Here is a 23,531-nt window from a genome sequence, read left to right on the forward strand (position 1 = left end):
AGAGTTACATGATGTTTCTCTGAAACAGTACTATATTGGGCAACTATGACAGCTGGAACAATTGACTACCTGGGAATTGTAACGGAGTAGTCTAGACCCATTAGAGGCAATTAATGCCCAGTGGGGGTACAGTTTCCCTGTGATAATTCTATAGTACTGTACCACACATGCTGCCATACTGCTGTGCAGGCAAACAGCACCACGGTGCCATTTGAGTTCAAATGTAGGGGATATTCTCCGTGACAACTAGACCTCGGTAATTGTAAGTGTAAATAATCCTATAAAAGGGAACCGTGGATGCAGGTCTGGTTAATCCTTTGCTATTTGCGATAGAGCGGACCCCACCTGCGAAACGTGCACTTTCTGGTAAATGAAGTGACAACACGAGCCTTTTGGTAGATCAAATTTGTTATCGTATATGTTAAATTAAATTAGCCTCTATTTGAGGGGGGGAAATCTTCAGAAGTGTAGACTGCATTTCGTCTCACCGTGTACATATCCATTTACTCACTTAAAATGTAGTACAATTTAAAAAGTACACACGATAGCCTATAACGAAATAATTAAGAATTTTCTGCCAGCGTTGAACATAGGTTCATGCTCCTCGCGCGAATAAGCTGGATGTATGGTGTATTTTCAGTCCTAAAGAAATGTAACTTTTTTTCTAATTCTTCGTGTAGAAGTTATTTTATAGACTTCGACATAACGCGCGGATAAATTGTGCTGTGTTTTTTTTTTTTTTTTTAAATTCACTTTTGTTTTCTATCAGTTTGCGGAACGTAAAAGAATATTGCAGGATCTGTTGTATCAATAGATGGTATGTGCGATTGCTTCTTAAAAAGCGACTTGGAGCATTTGGAAATGTGCAGAGCAGGGCAGCAGTGTGCTCGGTTTATTGAAAGAGTTCCTCTCTCTGACGCCCCCTCGCTCTCCCCCTCCCCTCGATGATTTGAAGGACTGCCTGGGTGGTCTCCCTCTCTCTCCACTTTGGCGAGCTGTTGCTTAGCAGCTAATAATAGGAGATGTTTGCAAAGTAATTTGCCTCTTCCTTGGCCAATGAGAACCAGAGCACTTTTCCATCAAACCACCCTTTTCAGGATTTGCAAAGGGGCTCTCTTCTCCAAATGTTACTGCAACGGGATCAGAAGCAGACTTAGAGATCTGCTCGAGACTTTCCTCTGGTTTAAAACTTTGTTTTACAAGCTATCAGGACGAATGAAAACTGAAGGATCTATCAGGATTTGGACACATAATGTTGGGATGGAGTTGCAAGACTTTGGCTCAAGGAAAGACTAGAAAATATTCTTTAAACTTTTACCCGCTGGATGCGCTTGTTCTTCTTGGATTATTATTTCTATTGCTGAATTCGCAGCGTTTGTTCTTCATCGCTTTCTTGTGCGCTTCGTTTTGTTGTTTGGACTATGGCCTCGGATCCCAGAGTCCCAGGGGCCGGTGTTTTTGGAGATTTACCCCCAAGTTATACGCGTTCCCCGCCGGCCGCGAACTCGGATCTGCTCCGGAGACCCAGTTACTGCCACGCTGCTTTCGCATTAAAACAGATTTCTAAGGTGACAAAACACTTCTCTTGGAAACACTGAACAAAGTAGCCTATTTAGTTATATATTATTGTATATGCTTTCCGAGCCGAGCACGTGAGAAGAAGCGTTTTAATTTCGTATTTTGAAAATGTGATTAACTGTTAAAAATGATGAAGTAGCTAAATGGTTTGCCTGGGAAGTCCGTGAATGTCATAGCATGTCTCTGTTCGGTTATAACGTGTTTAAGCTTTTCTCCCACATACGTTAGACGTTAGTTCACCTCAATATTCAGTGCTTTCAGACTTTTTCCCACAACTGTTAACTTGGCGGAATAATACGGTGTAAAACGCGTACACGCTTCTTTCGCACCGGTAATGGAAGTTTTTCCTACAGTTTTAACTTGGACTTGTTTAGATGGCAATAACTACACTGTGCGTAGTAGCATTGAAACACATTCCGATGTTTTCTTTGCATTTGTCAATAATGCTATTTGTATTTTAAATTTGAAAGAAAAAAACGGCAGATTCCTTAGAAGCCTGTATCGTATTTTTGAAGATGTGGTGGGTCTTACTGAGGAATTCACTGATTAAGTTTTATCTGACAAAGCATCAATGAAGCGCAGGAACCTTTTGGATATGTGTCAAAACTGCCGAGTGAAATAGAAATCCATGTTCCTGTAGTTCACTGTACCAGAAACAGCGTTCAGAATTGTTTTGGTCATCTGAGTACAACTGTAGGCTACATTTAAATATATCAGGACACAGTTTACTTGTCTGTTGATAAGTACTCTATTTTTTGAATAATTGGAAATGGCTGAGTACGGCGACATGAGGTGCACTGAAACTTAAAGTAAAGGTTAGAAATTTAACTGAGGAGAATTTATATCGTAATATAACATTATGCATTACGGCTAACTCCGTATTGCATTGTGTTACAACTCACACAGACACAGAGTGGTGTGTTTATGGAAAAATGTAATCACCTTCAAATAATAACACGTGAGCTTCTACTGACAATATCGTCACCACTGAAATCAACCGCCGTAAAATGTTCGACACACTACACAGTCAGGTGAATTTTCAAACAATTTCATTTTGACGTTCAGTGTTAAAACAAACCGTGAATGGCCATTGGGTTCAATGGCAGTCATGACCAGACAGTTAATTAAAGTGACCTAGTTTCGGTGTACTTACTGATCTGACGACCAGGGACAGATATAAGTAACCAAGAGGAATAGACAATTGGCTGCATTGGCATCTCTCAGTGGTTGTTCGTTTTAAGAAGTCTGGTGAAGCTTGGGAGGTAAATAGACATCAAAGACTGGGGCCTATAGTCATGGACAGAGCACAATGCAAGGCATAGATTTGGGATGATGTAAACTGAAAAACTGGCCGGCTTCATCTTCCGGCAGTATCGATGATTTCTAGTACTGTAACCCTTTGAACATGTATCAGTGGCGGGAAGTTGTCCTCAGAAGGTCTCAAATCCAAACCAAAATGCACTCTGTATGATCCCGGTTGGGTCAGGCCTCTACATCCCGCACAGTAGACCATCGGAAGTCGGAGGTTTTTCCTCGCGCAGAATCAACCTCTGTGGTTCCCCTGGTCTACTGTAAGAAAGAAGGATGTTATAAAAACCTGTGGAACACCCTTTCTGATCTGAAAAAGTTGACGTTCTGAATGTCAACTGCGTTAAATTCCAGTTGGAATTTGGAATATCTGGAGACATCTTCCTCTTACTTCACTGTGGTGATGCTCATTTGTACTGTGTACAAGGAAGGCTCTTGAGCTTGTTTCGAAGATAGTGTAAAAAAGTAAAAGTGCTGTCCAGTTTGGAAATCTGGATAGAATACAGTTAGAGATCCTGTCAGGCTGTCAAGCTGCTGGAGATTTTCAGGTGATGGCCCTGGAGACGAGAGACTAGAATGGATGAAAAATGAGCAGACTTTCATGCGGCAGCCACAGATGCCGTGCAAACCGATCTATCGTTAGGCTTCATCACTCCACATCTCGTAAATGGTTAATCCCGTTCAAGAGCTCGCATCACCCTGGCCAGATTCCTGTCATAATGTGATGAGTGTGAAGTGAGAGATCAATTGAGTCATAGTCTGCAAAAAAAGCAAAGAAAAATCTGTGGACTGACAATGCCATGGAAAAACAGATTCTTTTCCTGACTTTTCACATGAGTGTTTAACTTTATCAAACCAAATTAAATAGGAAAAAGAGAAAAAAAACATATCAATATCAAAAAGTTATCATTTAATAACTGAGAATTGTCATATAGGTCAGGAAGGCGAAATGGAGGTAAAAATATTTTCAGATAGACAAGCAATTTCTTTAGACTCTCTGGAGGAGCCACGGGTGTGTTACTGTGGAGTAATGACGTAATTCCAGTTGATTGGCAGTTCTAGTTCAGAGTAAGCCATGGATTTGAGCTTCTCTCCATGAATATAGCCCACACTGTGCAGAGATAGTACCAGCTCTTCTAGAGCACGAACAATGGCAGAAGACCTTCAAAAATTGTGTCGTGTGACCAGTAATGGCGAAATACATAGGCTATGTTGAGTGTAATATATTTTCAAAAAGAACAGTCTCTTTTCAAACATTCTAACAATGTCAGAAGTTACATTAGAGCATGGCAGCTCAACTCTCATGCAGACACTCACAATAGGTGAATGCATTTTTTTTGTGTCTTCTTTGGGGGTGGGGGCTGGTACATGTGTAGACACTGTAGGGGTCAAGCTCTCTGTTCCAGAAAACAAAATAGCTATTAATGCTAACATTCGTGTTTTTTATGTTTAAGAAGGTTTAAGTAGCCTATTTTGGTAAGGAGAAGAGATGTATGTGTGTTCATATGGAAAGCATATGGACTGCACACATTGTTTATAATGAAGGGCTTCAGTGTATTTGCCTGCCACAAAGACGACCAGCGTGTTTTTCTCCAATAACACCCCGGCGCATATTTGTGTGTTTTTCCTCCTTCCCCTTCACAACCCCCCCCCCCAACACCCCTACTCCGGCTCTCTCAGGGGAAGGCCGTGGGGCAGAAGGCCCCGTTGTGGATTCGGGCCCGGTTCCAGGCCCTGCTCTTTTCTCTGGGGTGTCAGATCCAGCGGCACTGCGGTAAAGTCCTGTTCGTCGGCCTGCTGGTGTTCGGCGCCCTGTCGGTGGGCCTGCGGGTCGCCGCCATCGAGACGGACATCGAGCAGCTCTGGGTGGAAGGTGAGTCCGTCAGCATCGGTTTCTGCGATTGGGTGGCATGGTGGTGGTGGTGGGTGGGTGGGTGGGGGGGGGGGGGGTGTTGCTTGGTTGGTTGGGGTTGTGGTGAGGAACAGGCCTGCGCACTTTATGCCATCAAGGTGGGGGGCCAGGAAAGACACAGGATGCCATCTTAGTTAATCTGTGCTTGTGGTCTTTTTTTAGGGAGTGTGGTGGGTGGCTGGGTGCCTGGGTGGGTGGATGGGGGGGGTAAGAGTTAACCATTTGTCATTGGTGGTCAAGTTGTCAATCACTTTCTTGTCAAGTTGCAAAATGTGGGCTGTCATGCTTGATCTTTGTCAATGGTTGGAATTTTTTAAAAATTATAATAATTTTCGTGAAAGAACAAAAATATAATAATTCTTTACAGTATACACGATGGCTTTTTTTTGTCTTGTTGGATAACAAGTCCTCTGGGATATGTAGTTGTTTGGTTTCGGTGGCTCAGGTATTCCGTATCTTATTTTTTCCCTTGCACATGCATGCCTTCTCTTGTTCTCTGGTCGGCTTGTATTGTTTGTGGCGGCTCTTCTCTCCCTTTCTCTCTCTCTCTCTCTCTCTCTCTCCCCCCCTCTCTCGCACTCATTCTCCGTCTCTCTCACACACACACACACTCTCTCACTCATTCTCTCTCTCCCTCTGTCTCTCACTCTACTTTTCATTCATTCTCATTCATTCATTCATTTATTTATTTATTTATTTATTATTTTTTATTTGACGTCCGTCTCTGTTCGTCTCCCTTATCTGCGCTCTTTCCGGGCAGGCCGGGGCTGACGGGTTTTATTTGGTTTTCACACTGCCGAATTCCTTCTAAGCCCCCCAGGCTTTCGGCGTGCTCCTGATCCCAGGAGCAGATGGGCTCTGTGAATCGTTAGCCATCTTTGAGGCCCTGACCCAACCCCCCGCCCCCACCACCACCCCCCTCCCCTCCCCTTAACCCCCCCCTCCCCCTTTTCCCTCCCTGTGTGGTCCTCAACTATTCTTGGATTCCATTCAACAATAAAGGCACCCCCTTTCTTTAACAAAAAAAAAAGCAGTGAATGCCGCTGAAGTTTACCCACCTGTTTTGCACACACTAAAAGAGTCACAGCAGTTGTAACATAAACAGACCTTCGTTTTTTTTTTTTTTGTTTGTTTTTTTAAAAATCTTCCCTGCCGCATTTTGCTGTTTATTTAAATCTTAACCCTTTTGCCGGGGTAAAGCAGAAAGGGGCTCGTCGTTTGTCTGCCTGCCGGAGTTTTATTTTAAAATGTCAGCGCGCCCGTCGCCGTGCCCCTGAAAACTTGTTTTTTGTTATTTTTTTGTAGGTTAGTTAGTGGTTTGCGCTGTTTTGGTCTGGTTGTTCGGCGGTCCGTCCTTTGCCTGTCTCGTACGCGCCTGGCGGGCTTTCGTGCCTCTCCTCCCTGGCAGCAACGTCGACGGAGAGTTAAGGGTCTCGGGTGAGGGAAACATTCAGATGCGGCTGCAGGAATTGTGTGTTGTTTTAAAGCGGACGTCGGCCGAGGAAATCCGAGGACAACACGAGAAATAGCTGAAAAGGGACGCTGTGCCTTTAAGAGGCAGGCCCTTGGTTTCTAAAGTTTCTGCCTGCGTTGTTTCCCCCAATAGCCCATTGACAAAGCTGCTCAAAGCTGAATGGAGAGTAAGTGGTTTGGTAACAAGAAGAGGTTAGTTCTCACACACACACACACACACACACACGCACACACACACACGCATGCACACAAACACGCATACACACACTCGCATGCGAAAAAGGGTGATATATTCTCTTAGGGGAGTCTGAAAAGCAAGTTGTTGTACATATAAATTCTGCACTACAAAGTGTGAATGTAAGACTTTCTTCTGAAGTACCGAAAGCAATTCATTAGCAATTAATTTGCTCTGTACAGTGTCATACAAAGACAAGCTTTGCTTGTTTTCTGCGCATATTTAGGAAGTGTTTGAGGCCTTCAACCTGGCTATTTCTTTGAGCTTTGAAGTGCTTAAAAACTCAAAAGTTACCTGAGCAATTATTACTTTTCTAGTCAAACACACTGCTTGGGGATTTGGCTAACGTCGAGAGTGTCATGAGCATAAATGTGGTTACTTCATTACTCTTAATAATATAAGCCACATGCTATTGCTAATAAACGAGGAATTCACACTGCTTGCATTTGCAGATTTACATCTAGTACTTGGTGTGATCTTGCCTTCATCATTAAATACTTCATTAGGCTTTGAACATACGCTTCTGACAGTGACTAACACTGAGGTGGATGCAGTCGGGCCCCTTACAGTGAGTGGATAAGGGGTTTTTGATGACATTCCTGTTCAGTGAATCCAGTCAGCATGAGTGCAAACCCTGACCAGACCTTCTGACCAGGCCTGAGTGTGGTGGCTTTGCGTTTTTTGGAGGTGTCGGAGGGAACGGGTTGGCCGTTTATCGCGTGTCCACTGAATTTTTCGGCTCCGTTTCCTGTTTTTTTTGCCCCCCCGCTCTCCGCGCGACACTTCTGAGGTGGTTCGGTCGGTGCACAAGGTGGAGTCGCTCGCGCCCCCCAGCTGTGGTTTTCGGGAGCATATGCCCCCGTCACATTCGCAGAAGGCCACATTTGCCCATTTCGCCCCCCCACTGTCTCAGCCGCCATCACGCTCGCCATCCAGCGTTGATGCTCGGCGTGTGAAGCAAGACCACCAGGATATTTTTTAAATTGCTTCCTTCTAGCCCCCCCCCAATACGACGCGTGAACCGCAGGAACAGGCCGGCGGAGACGCCAATGTTGTTGTTCTTTAGCACCACTGCGGAGATACTTTTGATCCCAACCAACACCATCGTAGTTTGGCAACTGTGTGTCTTCTTTTTTGGTTTTGTTTTGTTTGGTTTTTTGTTTTTGTTTTTTTTTTGGGGGGGGGGGGGGGGGGGCAGAGGGGTGGGGGAGTCCAGTGACTGGGAGGGCGTCTAAAAACAGGGAGCGTCCTATGCGACCGAGTCCTTGTCTCTGGCTGGGAACATGGCAGTCCTGTTCTTTCCAGCCAGCGTTGCGGGCTTGAATTTTTTAATTGGGTACAGCTTGTTGCTCGCGGAAGGAATTCCACCCGGATGATGTGTGTTTTTTCTGTTTTTTTTTCGTTGTTTGTGGCAGTTCAGTTTTGAGCCTTCCCCCCCTGTAAACATTGTGGCATGGAGTACGCGCGGTTAAGGGGAAAAAAGCGGGGGGGGGGGCGGTGTTTGGGGTAGAAAACGGGACGGTTTTTTGGGGCGACGAGGGGTGAGAATCAAGGACACAGAGAAAGAATTTGCGGGGCTGCAAGGATGAATGGACAGAGTTTTGGGGAGAATGGGACTCTAAACGTATTGTCTAGAGGAAGAAAAGAGGAAGAAAGAGGAGTGTGGGGGAGTGAGAGAGAGAGAGAGAGTGCTGGGGAGAAATGATAGGGCCTAGCCTTCCACATTGGGCTACTAAATGCGACAAATTGTGTCTCTCGTCCCAGGACACATTATATTAGGACATCACACTCTCTTTGGTACCTGGAATGCCGGAGGCACACTGACAAATCAGGCATGGGAAAATAGACTGTGCGACTTCAAGGCATGAACAGTGGAGCATCTTCTGGATTGCTGGTGTTGTTTTGATAATAGTAGTGGCCTGCTCTGGATAGGTTGCTGTAATTGAAAAGATACTGGGGAAAAAAACTGAAAGAAAATCAGTTGATACATGTGCTTTGTCAAGATCAGGAAGAGTCAGCACCCCCCCCCCCCCAAGCTCCTGGTCCATCCCTGGGCCCAGGTCTGTGACATTGCTTCAATGTCACGGAGATTCATATGGGAATTTCTGCTTCCCTGCATGTCTTGGGGGGGTGGGGGTATTTCATATTGACAAACTGCCAATCAGAAGAGGAGCACAATATTTATCCACCTCTACATCTGATGGATTTTGAAAAATGGAAGAGTAGCTAGATCTGGGGTTCTGAGAGCTGAGAAAAGATGAAGGGAATGGCTGAACTTTTTTCGAGCTGGGAATGAGTGCTAATTTACATTGGTTCACTATAGGAGAAAAAATGGCTGAATAGTTTGGGAACATTAAACAAGTCTTTATTTCTGTACAAACAAAAGCAAGTATCAGATGAAATTTAGCAAATAAGTAGGTCATTAAAAGACTGACAAAAATCCAAACGTTAACAAAGAAACTCTTTCAGCAATGAATTAAAATGTTTTTTTTATTGCCAGTTTAGTACATATTTTACTGATTAATTTTTCTTCTTCTACGTTTTCGTAGTCTCTTTTTTATTTTTTTTTGCTTGCGTGAGGTGAGCTTGACAGGAATGTACACACGGGCAAGCTGAGTAAATACTCCGCGAGGTGGACGACGATGTGTTGGTAGTAGGCCTCTGTGTGTTTTATAATGAGACTGTGTCGTAGAAGAAAGAGAGAAGAGGCCCTCTCTTCCTTTCATGCACATACAGACCGCATGAATGGAGGGCTCCATCCCTCCATCTGGAGGGCTCCGAGCACCTTTCCGTGCAGAAGGGCCTGGAACAAGCCCCGGCCTTTTTTTTTCGGAGGGAAAACCTGCAGATACGTCGGCCTGCGATCGCAGCCAGGTCGTCCGAACAACAAAAAAAAACAAAAAAAAAAAGAATGAAAAAAAAGAAAAGCGAAGTAAATGCAATAATTCATTAAAAAATACACAGTCTTCCAGTGCGGGCCCCGACAGAAGAGAAAGAAAGCTCTATGAAGCATTATTGGAGGTGAATGGCAAACCACAGGGCCCCAGCTACATAAATAAACTCTAACTGCCGAGGCACAGACCTCACCAGCAGAAAGAACAAACAAGACCAGAGTCAGCCTGGGTCAGATGAAAATGTTTATTTCACCACCCCCACCCCCCTCTCCCCCCCCCCCCCTCCACCCCTCCACCCCTCCTCCCCTCCTCATTCCCCACCATCACAACTGCAGCCCAGCCCCCACCCCCTCCCCAGTCCTCCAGAGGTATGGCTAGGCTAGTTCAAAAAATATACTTAGCCAGCTTCACATTTTTGGAAAACGAATTGAGTCTGAACGTGGGACGGTTCGGTTCAGCACTGACCATGTCTCCCGCACTGTTAGCTGTCCAAATTTGCTGTGTTCTGTTCTCTACAGTTCTCTGTGTAGATTAACCTCTTGAGAAAGACATTGCCCAGTTGAATCCTATGGAAAGGTACTATAAACATTGAAGCATAGGATTTTTGGGAATTAATTTATGTATCATACATTGTAACATATTTATTTTCCATGGGTAAATGCCTGTTGTATGTGGAGGTGAAACTGTTAGCAGATTAGCGTGCATCAGCTTACTCTTGATGAGTTCGCTTTCCTGCATTTGCTGATTGTTTCAAAACATCGACATATGAGATTTTTTTTAAATATGAGATTTTTTTCCTAAACCTCCCCACTCCCCCCATCCCCCCCAAAAAAAGAAAAAAAAACTGTTTTCACATCTTATGGAAAGCTCTGTTGCGCCCATTTTGACAGTTTTTATTTCCTGCGAAGAAAGATCGTTCGCTTTGGTTCGCGTCAAATAAAGCGACACCAGTCACCTTTTTGGGTAGGATTTTGCCCGTTTTTCCCCTCTGCACCATTTGCCCCCTCCAAAAAAAAAAAAAAGAGAGAAGGAAGAAAAACATTTTCTTGGTGCTCCGGGGAGAAAAAAAAAAAAAAACAGCCCTTGGGCTCAATAAATTCATTTCTGGTCTGAATGAAACCAGCAATGTGGAAAAATTTTGCCTTTCACCAAGGGATGAATGTATGTTTCAACCACACATTAAGCTGCATTAACAGCCACTGGAGTGCCTAATGTGACCATTTTTCACAGCAGCCAACACTGGGGATGATTAGCATAATTAGTACAGGCAAGGCTATACATATGGAAATGGTCAGTGCCTAAATGCCAACACCAGTGGAAATTTATGTCAACGCTGACAGAAGTATCAGGTCTGAATAGGTCCTGACCGAACAGTATTTTTTGTTTTAATTTTATATTTCGTCTTGTTTTTTTTTTTCAACTTAACCATACCACTTTTCCCTAACATAAATGTCTAAATTCATCTTATTTTGAATTGTTTATTTCTTTATTTGTTCTTTTTTTCTTGGATGGGGTCAAATTCTCCAACCTTCCCAGTAATTGAGTCTTTTTCTCTCTTCTTCTTTCACCCTCTTGTTTAGTCTCTCTCTTTCTCTCTCTCTCATCCTCTGACACACACACACACACACACATACATGCGCGTACACATACAGTAATGCTACGGCTGAGGTATAGAACCAACCCCCACCCCCCCACAACCACACCCCCCACCCTACACCCCCAAAAAACCCAACTCCTGTTTTGCATAGTTTCATTTGTTAAGAAAAAGGCTCCTTTTGCTTTTGTTGTTTCACTTTATTTGTTCCCCTTGTTTGTTGGGGAAACATCTGAAAGACATTCAGGAGGGGAATGACAAAAGCCCACATTCATTCTCCAGCAGTCTGAGTTCTTTCTGTGGGGTGCTGAGGTGGAATCCCATCTGCCACTTAATTCTGCTGAGACAGGGAGGTGCGGCTGGTAGTAGGGGGGGCACTGCAGCAGCGAGCGGGGCGCTAAAAGATTTATTTTAAAAGAGTGTTTTTTTGCTGTGCAAGGGCCAAATCTTTCCCCCTCTTGTTTTTGTAATGTGTTCCTGAAAGTGTTTCCAGGGAGGCCTGATTTTCTTTAAGGATGACAAAAGCTGGGGTGGGGGGGGGCTGGGGGGAGGAGGAGGGGGAGTGGGTGGTGTAAAGGATAAGATGAATGGGGTTGGGTGGGGTGGGGTGGGGTGGGGTGGGCTGGTTGGGGGTGTTACAGGTCCCAATCTATAGAGCTGGACTAATGTAACTTTTTATGCGTGTGCTCTGTGTGTGTGTTTGTGTCTGTGTGTGTGTGTGTGTGTGTGCACGTATATATGTATGTGTGTGTGCGCGTGTGCATGCATGTGAGTGTGCATATGCGTGTGCATGCGTGCGTGTGTGGGTGCGTGAGTATGTGTGTGCGTGCATGTGAGTGTGCATATGCGTGTGCATGCGTGCGTGCGTGCGTGGGTGCGTGAGTATGCGTGTGCGTGCGTGGGTGCGCGAGTATGCGTGTGCGTGCGTGGGTGTGTGGGTGCGTGAGTATGCGCGTGCGTGCGTGGGTGCGTGAGTATGCGTGTGCGTGCGTGGGTGCGTGAGTATGCGTGTGCGTGCGTGCGTGCGTGGGTGCGTGAGTATGCGCGTGCGTGCGTGTGTGGGTGCGTGAGTATGCGTGTGCGTGTGCGTGTGTGGGTGCGTGAGTATGCGTGTGTGTGCGTGGGTGCGTGCCTGCATGCAAGCGTGTGCCCGCGCGTGTGTCTCAGTGCATATCCCTGCTCTGTTGTGCTCCGGCGGCTGAAACAGGTAAAAGGGGTGGGGACTAAAAGGGCCCTTCTTTCAGGACTCTCTCTAGTGCCACTTCCTCCAGAGCCGCATGGGTTCTTTCAGTGGCCTCTTAATCCAGCTAATCTGGCCCACAACACTGCCAAGGTGGCCGGGGGCCCCGCGGAGCGCACCGGGGCCCGCAGCTGGCTGGTGCGCTCCGGCCCCGGGCCCCGGGCCCCGAGCTCAACCCGCCAACGTGTCATCGTCATCATTATCATCCCCTGTCCGGAGCCCGGTGGGGTGGGGAAGGGGCTTTGACCAAAAGGCAAAGGGGTTTCTGGGGAGGAAGGGGGTGGGGGTCTGCTCCTCTCTAGGGTGCGGGGGCCGTGCCCGTGAGGTTGATTGATTGGTCCTGGGGTGACCCGCCAGGCGGAGTGCGCGGGGCGGGACGGCGGTAGATATCGCGCACCGGCCCGCTTTGATCTGCCTCCGCGAGCAAACTCCCCGTCTCTGGGATTGATTAAGACGGCCTTTCAGCGGCACTTTCGGCCGAATGAAATTGACCGTCGGCTCAAATTGATTAGCGTCGGTGTAGGTGGAAAATAACTCCAGTGGGTGTGTGTGTGGGAAGTGGGGTGTGGGGGGACGGGGGGGGACGGGGGGGTCTGGTATCGCTAATTAATAACATGCTTCATTTCTTTCCACGAAACTTGCCACAAAATAATGACTAGTCTTCACAAGTCATTTGCTTGTATGACTTGTAGAAAAAACAACTTTGTGGTGCCATAACGCTAATATTCCTATTTTAGTGCCAAACCGATGCATTTTTTAAAACTTTTTCAGAGCGGGGTAATGACCATAGAATCTTGATTCAATATTAGTGTGCCCCAGTACTGAAGTGTAGCCAAGGAAAATTCCTATTACAGCTCTCTATTGCATGTCTGTCTGTGTAATTCCAATAGCGTATGAAATCCCACATCTAATTTGATATTTCCAGTCGAATTTCACGCGCCTTGGCAGCGCACTGTAACAGAGGAAGTTCAGCGAATGGGAAAATTGGAAATTCAGAAGCGCCCGAGCATGAAGAAGAAGAAGAAGAAGAAGAAGAAAAAGAAGGCCACCTTTTCCAGTACTTTTTTTAAAGATGTCTGTCGTGTCGTGGGTACGGGCGCGCTGAAAGGGCGACGGAAAAGAGGGAGAGAGACGGGTGCGGGGTGCTTGTGAGAGGGAGAGGGTTTCCATGTGAGGTGCAGAGAAAGGGGGGAGGGGGGGGAGAGAGAGAGAGGGAGCAGGCTGGACATGAGGGAGATTGGAGTTGACAGGGTCCAGCGGTGGCCTGACACAGAGGAGCGGGGGCCAACATCTCCGTGCTTAATTACATGTCACTTTCCATGCTGCCCACCCCCCGGCACCCCCTGATTTCGGCCCGGCCTGTTCCTGGGTGGGAAAGCCCCCCCGCCTCCTCCTGAAACCTGCTACCATTGTCTCCGCCCCAAAGACCAGACCCTGGACCTCAGACGGAGATGGAGAAGGGGACGGGGGACAGGGACGGGGACTCCAGCCTCAGGCTGGGAGGGTGTTCATTCGGGAGGAGGAGGGGGGGGACGCCCGCGCCCCCGTAAAGGCCCCCGAGCGACCACCCTCCTTTGTGTCCCCCCCGCGGCCCGTTTTTTCGACTCCTAACCCAGTTCCTCCTGTCCCCTTCCTGCTCGCCCGGAAAAATGAGCTGGAACCAAATCGTGGTTAATTGGCCTGTGATGGTGATGTCACCCTCAGGGTTGTGAAGAGAGGTTAAAGGGGAACAGGGGAGGGGTTGCTTTGGGAGGGAAAGGGGAGGAGGAGGTGGGGGGCTCGCGATAATGTCTGCCTAGATGACTGTGTGAGATAATGGTCTGCATCGCAGCCCTGCACACGCTCTCTCTACACCGGCAGCTCCCAGATCAAACGGCCATTTTTTAAATCCAGAAGAAGTGTCCGGAACCGAGGAAGGGGCATTACAAAAAAAAAAAAAAAGAAAAAAAAACATCTTAAAGGGGCAGCTCTCCGTACACGACCTCTTCCTGCGCTTCTGTCGATCGCAGTCAGCGCGTCCTCGCCAACAAATCTCGCCTCGCGCCCGAAGAGACAAGCCGTAAAAAACCCCGACGCGTCTTTTTTAAAAAAGTCTTCCTTCTTCTTCTACTACTACTTTTTTTTCTCCCCCCCCCCCCCGTGTGCTTCCCTCGCTTTCAAACTGTGTTTGGGTGCCTGTCTCTTTAAACGTGAGGGGGAGTAACCGCAGGGGGAGCTGGCCGCCGCACACCCATCTGGAGAGTGGATGAGCAGAGCCTGAGTGGCGGGGGCCGCCGTATGGGTGGTCCAGATGGGAGGAACGAGACACAAATAGCTGTAATTTACTTCAGGAGCCCTGTAATTACAGGCCCAGAGACTGAAACGCAGTTCCTACACATGCCCGAATGCATTAAAATGGCGAGCGTCGGTGCCGGGGGATCGGGAGAGAAACGCCGCTTTTGGACGCGCGGATGTGTGCGTTTGACGGGGACCTGCGGAGGTCCTCGCGCCGAATCGGGCGGGGTCGTACGACCGGGTACCGGACGTGTGAAGTTTAAAGCCCCCCCCCCCGGCACGCGTTTGAATGTCTGTTCATATGAGACCTTTTGTAGCGTGTTTTATATGCCCCCCCCCCTAAAAAAACTTGTGAATTTGCTCTAAAATGACTTTACATCTGACTGGACGTCCCGTCTTTACGAAGAAAAGGGAGGCTGTGCTCGACCTCGCCCCTCTCTCTCTCTCTGCTTTTTGGTGTGAGCGTGTTTCTGGACTGCGGCTGCAACGGGCTGGAGTGTTGCGCAGCCGCTAATTATTATGAAATGTGTCTGCGTAACATGTTTAAACTGGGGGAAAAAGTGTGTGTGGGGGGGGGGGGGGGGGTGGGGGGGACCTGACAGGATAGAGTTGGAGAAGCCATCGCGACTGGGGCTGTGTAATCCTTTGGAAGAAAGTGGGCCGCTTCTGACCGAGGCCAAATGGGAGTTGTAGTTTTTTTTTTTTTTTTTTGGGGGGGGGGAGTTAAAAAAATAATTATGGGGTGTGGGGGGAGGAGGTGTTGTTTTAAATGGGTCCGTAGCTCTGTGTGTGCCACTGTACGCTCCAGTTAGAACCTTCCATCTGAAGGGCCGGGAGAACAGAGCTGGCGGTGGGGGAGGGGGGGGGGTTCGTCAATTAGGGGAGCCGGGAGGGTTGTGGGGTGCAGCGGGCCGCTCCGGGGCTGTCCTGCGGGGGCCCCCGGGTCCCCGCCATTCCGCGCGGCGCGTTTCATGTGTCTTTGCCGTGCCCGCAGATAGCCCTCTCGCTCTTTTCAGGCCGCCCCCACCCCGCCCCCCCGCCCCCCCCTCGTTAATTAGGGGGCTGGACTCCGCTGCTTCCTCTCGGGACTTTGATGCTTTTCATCCCGGGCCCCGCATACCACATCAACGGGGCTCCGGGACCTCGTTCACTCCGCCCCCCCCAAAACGCCCCCCCCCCCCCCCACACACACACACCCTACCGTCGTCGCCCGTCCCTCGCTGCCTTTTTTTTACCTGCCGTGTGCGCGCGGCGGTCGAACTCCGGGGTGCCGGTCCAGCCCCCTTGTCCCGTCCCTAGGGAGAGTGTTTCGGCGTGCCTCTCTAAAACCCCTCCCCCCCCCGCCGCTGGGAAACGGAGCCCCGGGCGGGGCGGAGAGCGCAGGTGGTGCTGGGTGCCCAGCGGGGCGCGGGCACAGGGGGGCAGCGTGGAGGAGGCTTTCCCAGACGAGACACATCTGTTCTGCAGGAGGAAGCCGGTGGAGAGGCTTTGACTCATTCTCCTTGGCCAGACTCGCGCGTCTGAAGTGCCTTCAAAAACCGAGCTGGCGAAGCCTGGCGCGAGGCTGTGTGAGCATGTGTGTGTGTGTGTGTGTGCGTGTGTGTGTGTGTGACTTTGTGTGTGTGTGTGACTGTGTATGTGTGTGTTTGTGCATGTGTGTGTGCGTGTGTCTGTGTGTGTGCGTGCGGGTGTGTGTGTCTGTGTGCGTGTGTAGGTATGTAAACAGGCCACTTTTACCTGCTAGCAGATATTTGGGGTGTACAGTATAGTCTACTGTATTTCCCCACGAGCCAGCGTTATGTTTTGCCTGTCTACTGTCTCTCTCCCTCCTCCTTCGCAATCTCTCTCCCTCTCTCTTTCTCTCTCTCTCTCTCGCTCTCTCTCTCTCTCTGCTGTGGGTCTCGTTTTCTCTGGACTTCAGCCAGGGGTGCTGTGGTTTGTAGGAAGTTGCAGAATCAGTGGGAGAGGGAAAGGATGTGTGTGTGTGCCTGTGTGTGTGTGTTTATGTGTGCCTGCTTGTGTATGTCTGCCTGTGTGTGTGTGTGTGTGTGTGTGTGCCTGTGCATGTGTGTGTGTCTCTGTGTGTATGTGTGCCTGCTTGTGCGTGTCTGCCTCTGTAAGTGTGCATGTGTGTGTGCGTGCCTGTGTGTGTGTGTGTTTGTGAATGCGCTTGTGTTTGTATTTGTGTGCATGGGAGCGGGAGGGGCTTTACAAATGACTATGTAACTTTATAAGTCAACCTCCTTTGCATAATTATTACCCAGCTTGCAGTAATCCTGCAAATCCTTGAGAGCTGGGTTTGGAAATTTGAGCAGCATGTGCACTGAAAGCCAGCAGTGGCTGCTCTCCGGAGTGACTGCGCTGCGGGGTCTGACTGGCATGGGAGGGTTTGGAGTGTGCTGCTCCTTTCCCATCAGGTGGAAAGACTGGCTCACCGACCAGTTTCCTTTCGCCCCTGGAGCGGGACCATCCTTCCCACCGAGAACCTCTCCACATGACACCCAAATGGAATATTAGCAACAGGATGGGATTTGCATCCCCCCCCCCCCCCCGCTCCTCCCCCAACCTCTTTTTTTTGGCTTCGACTCCACTTTCTCCGCCCTGCTCCCTGTTTCATAATGAACCAATAACCTGGAGGAGCTGAAGAAAATGTAGTGCCTGTGATGTGCATAATCAAAACCGCTTGATCGTGAAGGTCCCTGCAGGGGATAAACCAACTTGTGCTGAAATGGTTGTGAGCTGACTGCAGTTACAACAAACCTTGTGTGTGATTGTTTATTGATTTATATATGTATGGGGATTGGAAAAAACAAGAACCTTGAAATGACATCTCTCTTTCTGTCTCTCCCTCTCTCCCTCTCTCTCTTTCTCTCTCTCTCCCTCTCTCTCCCTCTCTCTCTCTGCCCCTCTCTCGCTCTCTCTCTCTGCCCCTCTCTCCCTCTCTCTCTCTCTCTCTCTCTCTCTCTCTCTCTGCCCCTCTCTCCCTCTCTCTCTCACACACAGCGGGTAGTCGCGTTAGCCGCGAGCTGCGCTACACCAAGGAGAAGCAGGGCGAGGAGGCCGTGTTCACCTCTCAGATGCTCATCCAGACCTCCAGGCAGGAAGGCACCAACATTCTTACCCAGGAGGCTTTGCTGCAGCACCTGGAGGCGGCGCTGGCCGCCAGCAAGGTCCAGGTCTCCCTGTACGGAAAGTACGTCCCCCATTTTTAAACTCGCGGAAATGTGTGTACGGTTAAGTGAACATTGGAGCTGGACAGGAAGGTTCTAATAAATAACAATGTCCTCCCCCTTTTAATTTAAGGTCATGGGATCTGAACAAAATCTGCTTCAAATCCGGCGTACCCATCATCGAGAATATCATGATCGAAAGGGTGAGCTACCGTACATTTCTGCATGTGTGCGTGTGTTTTGTTTTTTTGTTTTTTATTTGGAGAAACGTTTAGTATCTTGTTAGTGGAGAACACAGTTGTTTCTGATAGAGCACCTTTGGTATTGCTGATGTGCTTTAGGTTGAGTTGTGATTTTTGGGAGGTACGGTTGTGTGACCTGCCGCTGCCGAAGCCTCACTCGTTTTTTTTTCGTTCTTCTTCTCCAGATGATTGACAGGCTATTTCCCTGCATGATCATCACTCCTCTGGACTGCTTCTGGGAGGGCGCCAAGCTCCAGGGAGGCTCCGCCTACTTGCCGTAAGTTCCCCCGCGTTGTCGCGGTACGTTGTCGCGTTGTGTTGTCGCGTTGTGTTGTCGCGTTGTGTTGTTGCGTTACGTTGTCGCGTTACGTTGTCGCGTTACCTAGCTGCGTAGCGCTCAGTGGTCAGTAAGTCTGTGGCGTGGTTGGCCTGGCGGGGTTAGTTGTACGGTTGGACCCTGGTACTTCCTGGCTCGGGGCCGGCACCAGAGAAGTGCCCGCTGGTTTGGGCCCAGTTGAGTGGGTAGTGGCAGCCCGCGTGCTGAATCTCCCTTGCTGGTTGGCACATGCTCCCGTGGTAAGGGGCCTCGATTTCTCACCAAGCAACAGGGCCGCCACTCCGGAAAATTGGGTTGTTTTTTTTTTTTTTTTTTTTTTTAGAATGAGGACTCATTTTGGGTTGTGCATAAGACGAGGCCTACCTTAGCCACGGCCTGTGTGTGAGTCCCGTCGCCACGCCAACCGGCCAGCTCACCAGGCCTGCCACTGTGCCCCCTACTACACCCACCACCCCCCCCCCCCCAAAAAAAAAAAAAAAAATTTGCCAGGGGAAGGCCCTCATGGAAAGGGGACAGGGAGAGGGAGGGAGGGCGGGGATGGTTGCTGGTGTGTGGGGGGGGGGTGGGGGGTTGGGCATTTGGTTCAGACAATGGTAAGCATTCTTTCAGTTTACGAGTGAGTGTCCATCAGTGAGGGGGCCCGGGAGGGGTGTGGGGGGGTGTGGGGGGGTGGTGGTGGGGGAGGCAGCTTTGTCAGCGACGGGTAACACCACATTCTCATGGTAATCGGCAGGGCTCAGAGCTGTAAGTGTCCCAACAAATAAAATAGGCATTATTCAAACCGCGGGCCCTATAGAAGGGAGGATAAGAAATTAAGAGCGCAGTTTGGTTATGCAAGGCCCTCGGTCGCATCGAACGGTTCCCCCCCCCCCTCCTCAAAGTGCCGCTCGTTTGCGAAAGCGGAATGCTGGCCCGAAAAACAAAATATCATTACGTAAACGCGCTTGTCCGCACGCCCGCGACGCAGACTCAGGCGTGCGTGCGATAAGCAGCGTCTTCAGCAGGAAAATACGGGCGGAAACGGACGGGACGCTCTCGCGCGCTGGCTAGCCTTCCTCACGCCGAGTTCTTTTTTTGAGCAGGAAAAATGCGTAGGTGTCTGATACATCTCCCGCCCCGTCCCGTCCCGTGACTCCGTCCTGCGCGGGATTCGGTGAGGGCGAGAGTGAGAGCGAGGTGTCTTTTCCGATCGAAAAGATTCCTCCGGTCACACGTTGGCGTAAGATTCGGAGGGTGCCGAAACAGGGGGCGTTGTAAAATGCGGGCGCTGTTTGTTTGTGTGTCGCCGTCGCTGAAGGGAGAGCCGCGATCGGCCGCGCTCTCTGAAGCCAAACGTCCCCGCTAGCTTCCGCTTCAGTTCAGCTGAGAGAGAGAGAGAGAGAGAGAGAGAGAGGGTGAGAGAGAGAGGGAGAGAGAGGGGGAGAGAGAGAGAGAGAGAGAGAGGGTGAGGGTGAGAGAGAGCGAGAGAGAGCAAGAGAGGGTGAGAGAGAGAGAGAGAGAGAGAGGGGGCGAGAGAGAGAGAGGGTGAGAGAGAGAGAGAGAGCGAGGGCGAGAGAGGGTGAGAGAGAGAGAGAGAACTTCAGAGAACAAAGAGCAGCAATCTATGGAAAAACAAAAGGGCCGAGGCTGGCTCACTCAAGCAAACAGGAGCAGATAAAGGCCGGTCTCTTCGCCCGCAGGACCCGGGTGCTTGGTATGTGGGAATGGGAGAGAACCAGCTTTATCTGAAGCCAGTCTTCATGAATTATTGGAGTCGGATTCTGCCCAGATTCGGGACAGCTTTTCTGTGGTCCTTTTTTGCACCCCCCTCCCTCCCTTCCTCCCTCTCCCGACCGTTTTAAGTAGCCTCCCAGGACAAAATCGTTTTCACTCACACTCAGATATATATATTTTTTTCTCCTCGTGAATATATGTTTTATTTTTCAAGACACATATATGTTGTTTTATTTATTTAGGATGCTTCAAAAGTGATGTGCTGTCATATTATGACATCAAGCGTTTGTTGCTTAAAATGTGGAAATACACATGGGTTCGAGAATGGCAATGTGATTTATTCATCGTGGAAGTTGGTGGTAAATTTTAACTTAGCGGTAGAGTTGTGTGTTAGTAATTTCGGGAGGCAGATATATCTGTGTGTGTGTGTGGGGGGGGGGGGTAAGAACACCTCGTCCCAACTCACACACACCCCCCACCCCCCACCCCCCCCCAACAGACGACTGAGAGGGCAATGTGAGGTCAAACAACTTGCCCTGCTAAACGGGGTCAGGCACAGCGTTTGCATCGGCATGCCGCACTCAAAGATGGCCGCTCTTCATAAACAAAAAGAAGAACAAAAACAACCTAGCTAGCTAGCGTAGTTAGCCATGCATTAAACACGCACATTTATGTTTAAAAACCACGACATGGCCGTCTATAATTTGTAAGGGCAAACTAGGTTACGTTTGTTTTGCACGGTTTTTAATTAAAAAAAAAAAAAAAAAATAGAATCTAATATGAGGGGAAAGGAAGCGGTAGCGAGGGGGAAACTGGGAAATTTACGGCTAACTGTTCTTTGTAAGTGTGAGAGAAAAAGTACAAAAGGATTACAGATGAAGAGATTAATGGTTTAACGTCCCTTTGGTGGAGAGTTGTAACTGGCCAGGTGGGGAGGGGGGAACGGGAGGGGGGGTGGGGCATCGGGGGCCGTTTCACGAAATCCAGGGTGAACGGCTGAAGGGCGTTTTGGATTTTTGCCCGAGTAATCACGTTTCTGAACCTGGCGTATGGCGTCGGAAACGCAGCTCGCTACCGGCGTCTCCTGCTCGGGGAACGGCCGAGCTCGGCGACAAAAAAAAAACCCTGCCGTGTTTCACCAGCGCAACTGCGCAGGCGTTTCGTGGCAGAATCTGCGCAGCCGAACTGCGCTGTCGCCTGACAACTGGTTATCACCCTGCTGCCCGCATTATTGCTTTTGCCTCGAAGTAAATGACACATTTAATGTTGGCGGGTGTTCCCAGGCTAGTAGGGCCAGCCCCTGAAAGGGTTTGTAAACACCCCCTCCACTGAACAGTACGAGGGCTGCTTCTCGCCCCCCCTCGCCCCCCTCCCCCCCCAGCGCCTGCCCGCTAACCCCCCCCCCCGGCCCGACCCGCGGCGGAGGAGCCCTATCAAGATGTTTGCGAGGCGGAGGTAATCGTCATGACTCCGTGCGCGGAGTTAAGAGGCGGGGGCGAGCGGCCTGGCGGCGGCCCGCCTCGCCCGCGCATTGTGGCCGCGTGTAACAGGATAATAACGCCACTTTAAAAAAGCGGCATCTGCTGCTGCTGGCTGGCTGGGAGACCAAACAACCCCTGGGGAACGCTGGGGGTTGGGGGGGGGGTGCGGGGGGGGCATTAGGGGCGGTGTCGGGGGGTGGGGGGTTTAAAGCAACTAGGGGAGAGCTGGGGGGGGGCGAAAGAGACGCGGGCCACCAGCTGAACTCCGGCGCGCGGCTACACCTCGCTAGCGCGTGAGCGGGAGCTTTGCTCGCGGGACCCGATTGGACGGCGCGCAGCCACGCCCCGGCTCCGGCTGACCGAGCCCTCCTCTCTCTCCGCTCCGGCCTCTGCAGGGGGATGCCCGACATCCAGTGGATGAACCTGGACCCGCTGAAGCTGATGGAGGAGCTCAGCCAGTTCACCTCCCTGGAGGGCTTCCGCGAGATGCTGGAGAAGGCCCAGGTGGGCCACGCCTACATGAGCCGCCCCTGCCTGGACCCCGACGACCCCGACTGCCCCCAGAGCGCCCCCAACAAGGAGCTGCGCCAGGTACGGCCCCTCCGCACACACCAAACACGCTCTCTGAAGGTGGAAAAACAGGGCAGGGAACGTGTGCGCGAACAAACACTAGCGTCTACTAGCACTGACTATCATCCATTAGCATCTATTAGCATTAACATGCTACAGCGCAAGTCTCCTTATGGTAAGCGATTATGGTCGCGTCTGCACAGGCTAACCACGTAACGCCCACGATGCAGTTCTTCTTCTATGCCAGGGCTGCTCAACCATGTTCCTGGAGATCGACTGACATAATCTGGCACACCTGATTCTGCTAATTAGCAGGTTGACGAGAGATCTAGACGCTGAATGAGGGGTGCTTTCTTAGGGTTTGGAGCGGACTTACCTCTTCTCCGGGTGCAGCACGATGGCGGAACGGGGCTTTTGTGTGGCCTGTTCACAGCCTGACGTTTAACTTCCCCTTCCCCTGCCCCTGCCCCTGCTCCTGCTCCTGCCCCTGCTCCTCCTCTCACAGAGCCCAGACATCGCCCAGGAGCTGCGTGGTGGTTGCCACGGCTTCTCCAAGAAGTTCATGCACTGGCAGGAGGAGCTGATCCTCGGCGGCAGGGCCAAGGACTCCCAGGATGCATTGCTGAGGTGAGCAGGGGAAGGGGTGGGGGGGTGAAGCGGGGGGAGTGGGCGGCGACTCTGACGGGGGCCGGGGAGAGAGAGAGAGAGGGCTCCTCCTGACTCCTAATAACCTCACACATCCAAGGAATTCCTTGCATGAAGCAGGATCAGTTTCCACCTCTGACCCCCGCATAGGATAGACCAATTAAACATGATGGACAGCCACATTAACCGTGGCCTGATTTGTTTTGGAGAACGGGGGAAAAAAACAGGGAGCTTCTCTTCTTGGGGAGAAAAAGAAGAGAAAAAAATAAAATGACCAGGAAGCATTTTTAAAAAAAAACTTATGTGCATGCAAACATTGCATAAGCTTTACTGAAACAGGGGGAAGATATCTTGTTCGAAAGGGTCTAAAAACACGCCCAGTAAAAAGTCCAGCAGTGTAATCCCACTCCTGGGCTTCCCTAAGTATTTTGAATTCTTGTTTTAATTTAAAACCACTGCAGAAAGGAATAGAGTGACAATCTTGGGGCTTTGCCCAGATCTTGACCCTGGCAAATCTCAGTGGATGTGATACAATCCTTTACAACTGGCCATGAAAAGCCACAAACATTACTGTGATATGATTTATTATAATCTTTGCTCAGGACTTTTTTTTTTCTTTTTTCTTTTTTTCAAACTAAGCCACCCAGAATATGTGCCAAACTCGTGAGTAGACCATCTGTTGATGCGTATTAAAACGAGAGCACCTGCTTTAACCCGTAGACCACAAGTGCTTGCACACATGTGGGTGTGTGTGCACTCAGAAGGGAAGACAATACAGTGCAGCTTAGGTATTCACATTAATCCGTTTACATGGGAACTGGTTTGAATCTTTCACTGGGAATCTGTGTCGTTCTTAATTGAGCTG

At 49.7% G+C, this 23,531-nt stretch overlaps 1 protein-coding gene across 1 annotated transcript in view; it reads left to right on the top strand.

The window, feature by feature from the left end:
* The first annotated feature begins 977 nt into the window (after nt 1-977).
* The window catches only part of ptch2 (patched 2), a 40,695-nt gene continuing 18,141 nt past the window's right edge, over nt 978-23,531 (top strand). Inside the window, exons 1-7 of the mRNA XM_064341687.1 lie at nt 978-1,568; nt 4,567-4,759; nt 17,512-17,701; nt 17,812-17,881; nt 18,106-18,197; nt 21,847-22,042; nt 22,527-22,648. Coding sequence (XP_064197757.1) covers nt 1,422-1,568; nt 4,567-4,759; nt 17,512-17,701; nt 17,812-17,881; nt 18,106-18,197; nt 21,847-22,042; nt 22,527-22,648 — 1,010 coding nt within the window. The 5' untranslated portion in view covers nt 978-1,421. The remainder of the gene's footprint in view (nt 1,569-4,566; nt 4,760-17,511; nt 17,702-17,811; nt 17,882-18,105; nt 18,198-21,846; nt 22,043-22,526; nt 22,649-23,531) is intronic.

The sequence above is a fragment of the Anguilla rostrata genome, chromosome 6, assembly GCF_018555375.3.
Source record: "Anguilla rostrata isolate EN2019 chromosome 6, ASM1855537v3, whole genome shotgun sequence".
Lineage (NCBI taxonomy): Eukaryota > Metazoa > Chordata > Actinopteri > Anguilliformes > Anguillidae > Anguilla > Anguilla rostrata.